Source organism: Austrofundulus limnaeus, unplaced genomic scaffold (assembly GCF_001266775.1).
Source record: "Austrofundulus limnaeus strain Quisiro unplaced genomic scaffold, Austrofundulus_limnaeus-1.0 Scaffold588, whole genome shotgun sequence".
Taxonomy (NCBI): Eukaryota; Metazoa; Chordata; class Actinopteri; order Cyprinodontiformes; family Rivulidae; genus Austrofundulus; species Austrofundulus limnaeus.
Window position 1 is genome coordinate 31,324 of NW_013952990.1, and position 2,509 is coordinate 33,832.

The 2,509-nt window shown below is 45.6% G+C and overlaps 1 protein-coding gene across 2 annotated transcripts in view; it reads right to left on the bottom strand.

Annotated features, from left to right (window-relative positions):
- Positions 1 to 730: 730 nt before the first annotated feature.
- nup160 (nucleoporin 160) overlaps positions 731 to 2,509 on the bottom strand; it is a 14,148-nt gene continuing 12,369 nt past the window's right edge. For both annotated transcript variants that reach the window (XM_014026767.1, XM_014026768.1), the window contains exons 28-33: positions 2,229 to 2,352; positions 1,682 to 1,780; positions 1,454 to 1,595; positions 1,201 to 1,326; positions 1,029 to 1,124; positions 731 to 933 (exon numbers count right to left, since the gene is read on the bottom strand). In XM_014026767.1, coding sequence (XP_013882221.1) covers positions 826 to 933; positions 1,029 to 1,124; positions 1,201 to 1,326; positions 1,454 to 1,595; positions 1,682 to 1,780; positions 2,229 to 2,352 — 695 coding nt within the window. In that variant the 3' untranslated portion in view covers positions 731 to 825. The remainder of the gene's footprint in view (positions 934 to 1,028; positions 1,125 to 1,200; positions 1,327 to 1,453; positions 1,596 to 1,681; positions 1,781 to 2,228; positions 2,353 to 2,509) is intronic.

A 2,509-nucleotide genomic window follows, 5' to 3' on the forward strand; every position in this document is an offset into this window, starting at 1 on the left:
TATATAAACAAACAAACTCTATAGACCTTAATTTAAATCCTTTAAACATTTTATCGATTTGTTAAAAATCTGATGAAAAGCTGCAGAAATCTGATGGGAAATGATCCGGACCAAAGGAATGTGACCCGGTTCCAAAGAGAACAAAGATCCACATTTTAATGAGTGTCAGCCAAGCAAACGCACACAATGATACACACACACACACACACACAACTACACACTGACACACAACTACACGCTGACATACAACAGGGGTTTCACACAAACACTCGTCCCACAGAGGTTCTATTTAGATGAACAGACTTCCTGTACTGACAAACAATCCATCAAGAAAATTACTTCCTCACGCACAACTACACATGGAGAACACACAACTACACAAAACTACACTGAGAAGCACACAAAGACACACAGCTACAGAGACAGTGGACTTGTGTCCACACTTGTCCTCTGTGGATTTTTCAGTCTCCTTTTCTATTTTTCTTAGAAAAAAAAGCTACAAACATTGACACGAAATCAGATTAGATCAGGGGCGGAGCTACAGACAGGCATGATCTCAGGGGGCGGAGCTACTAATTTGTGGGCTCTCACAGGTGAAAGCTACAGACTTTAAATCAGATTAGATTAGAGGGCGGAGCTACAGACTTTAAATTAGATTAGTTTAGAGGGCGGAGCTAATACTTGCAGGCTCCTGTCAATCAGCTGAAGTCTGGAGTAACGAGACTGGACGAAACTTTAAAAAAAACATTTTAATTCTAATTCAACACATTTACAGGTGAAAAACAACACGTAGAAAAGTGATCAGATTATTGATCAGATTATTGATCAGCTGATCTCAGCAGCGACTCGTCTCTGAGCGATGAGACGCCGTTGGCTCATCTGTCGCACGACGCCGTGATACTCGTCTAGTTTGTCCTGGAGTTTGGTGTGAAGCTGCAACACAAAACGCTTCAGAGTGAGACACACACAAACACAAACACACACTCAGGTGAACGATGCCGCTGTGATGTAAACAGGAAGTGCCTCACATTGATGTGCGTCCGCGTCTCGCTCAGAGCGTGCAGCAGCTGATCGATGGCGGTGTACGGCAGCCAGGCGGGCGGAGACGTGGCCGACAGCGGCCTCTGACACGCCAAACGAAAACAGGTCAACGACACGCACTCACGCAGTACTACTGCAGTACTCGGTGTGTATTTGTACCTCTATTCCAAAGTACTGGTGTCCTCGGCCAAGGACGGCGTCCACGTACTCCAGCACGAGCTCGGCCGCCGCCTCCAGGTGGTCAAAGTTCAGGAGGAGGCGCAGCAGCGACGGAGCATCAACACGCTGAAAAAATAAAAACACTGTCAGTGTCAACACGAGCTTTAGCCCCGCCCACCTGAGAAACATTTCATGTTTTCATTGGACCACATTTTATAAGATCTGAACTGTTACCAAGCCCCGCCCCCATCACCTTATAGGACTGCAGCAGCCAATCAGGCAGCGGCACTCCATGTGACAGCAGCTTGTGGATGACGTGGCGATGATGCTGCCCGTTGGTGGAAGGATACCTGTCCAGGTAGGAGGCCAGCAGGCGCCACGCCTCATCAGTGGCGCTGAGGACAGAGGAAGTGGAAAGAGAGGGGCGGAGTCACAACCGGGTTCTGATTGGTCAACATAATTACTGACAAATGAATCACACCTGGACTCCTTTGTGTTAACGACAGACAGCTGATTGGCAGCCAACCAGCTCCAAGCTTCGTTCTGAGACTCCTCCCCCCCAAACTGCATCTGGATGCACCTGACGTAAACAAACACAAAAGGTAAACAGACAAACAAACAAAGGTAAACAAACAGAACAACAAACAAAGGTAAACAAACAGACAAACAAACAAAGGTAAACAAACAGACAAACAAACAAAGGTAAACAAACAGACAAACACATAGAAGGTAAACAAACAAACAAAAAATTAAAGGTAAACAAACAAACAAAAAATTAAAGGTAAACAAACAAACACATAAGGTAAACAAACAGACAAACACAAAGGTAAACAAACAGACAAGTTAATCAAAAGGGCAGTAGGTAAACAGAAGGGGATGAGGAAATAATGTGAGGAAACAAGGATAGGAGACAAGTAAAGGAGGTAAGGATAGAACAAAGAATGTAGAGAAGCAAGGAAAGAAAACAAGCAGAGATAAGGAAGGAAGGATAGGAGACGAGGAGAACCTGAGCTTCCTCCTGAACTCACTTGAAGGTCAGAGCGTCAAAGACTGGACTCAGGTCCAGTTTAAAGGTCCGACTCAGAGACAGTGCTGAGTCAAAGAGTCCTGTTTGGACCAGGAGGAGGACCAGTTCTGGAGCAGACGCACTTCCTGTTCACACAGAGACACGGATCCATCAGCTGATTGGTCTTTACAAAAAAACTGCCTGAGGATCAACAGCTCGTCTGATTGGTTCTTACACTCCTGGGATGTAACTAACACACACACACACACACACACACACACACACACACACACACACACACAC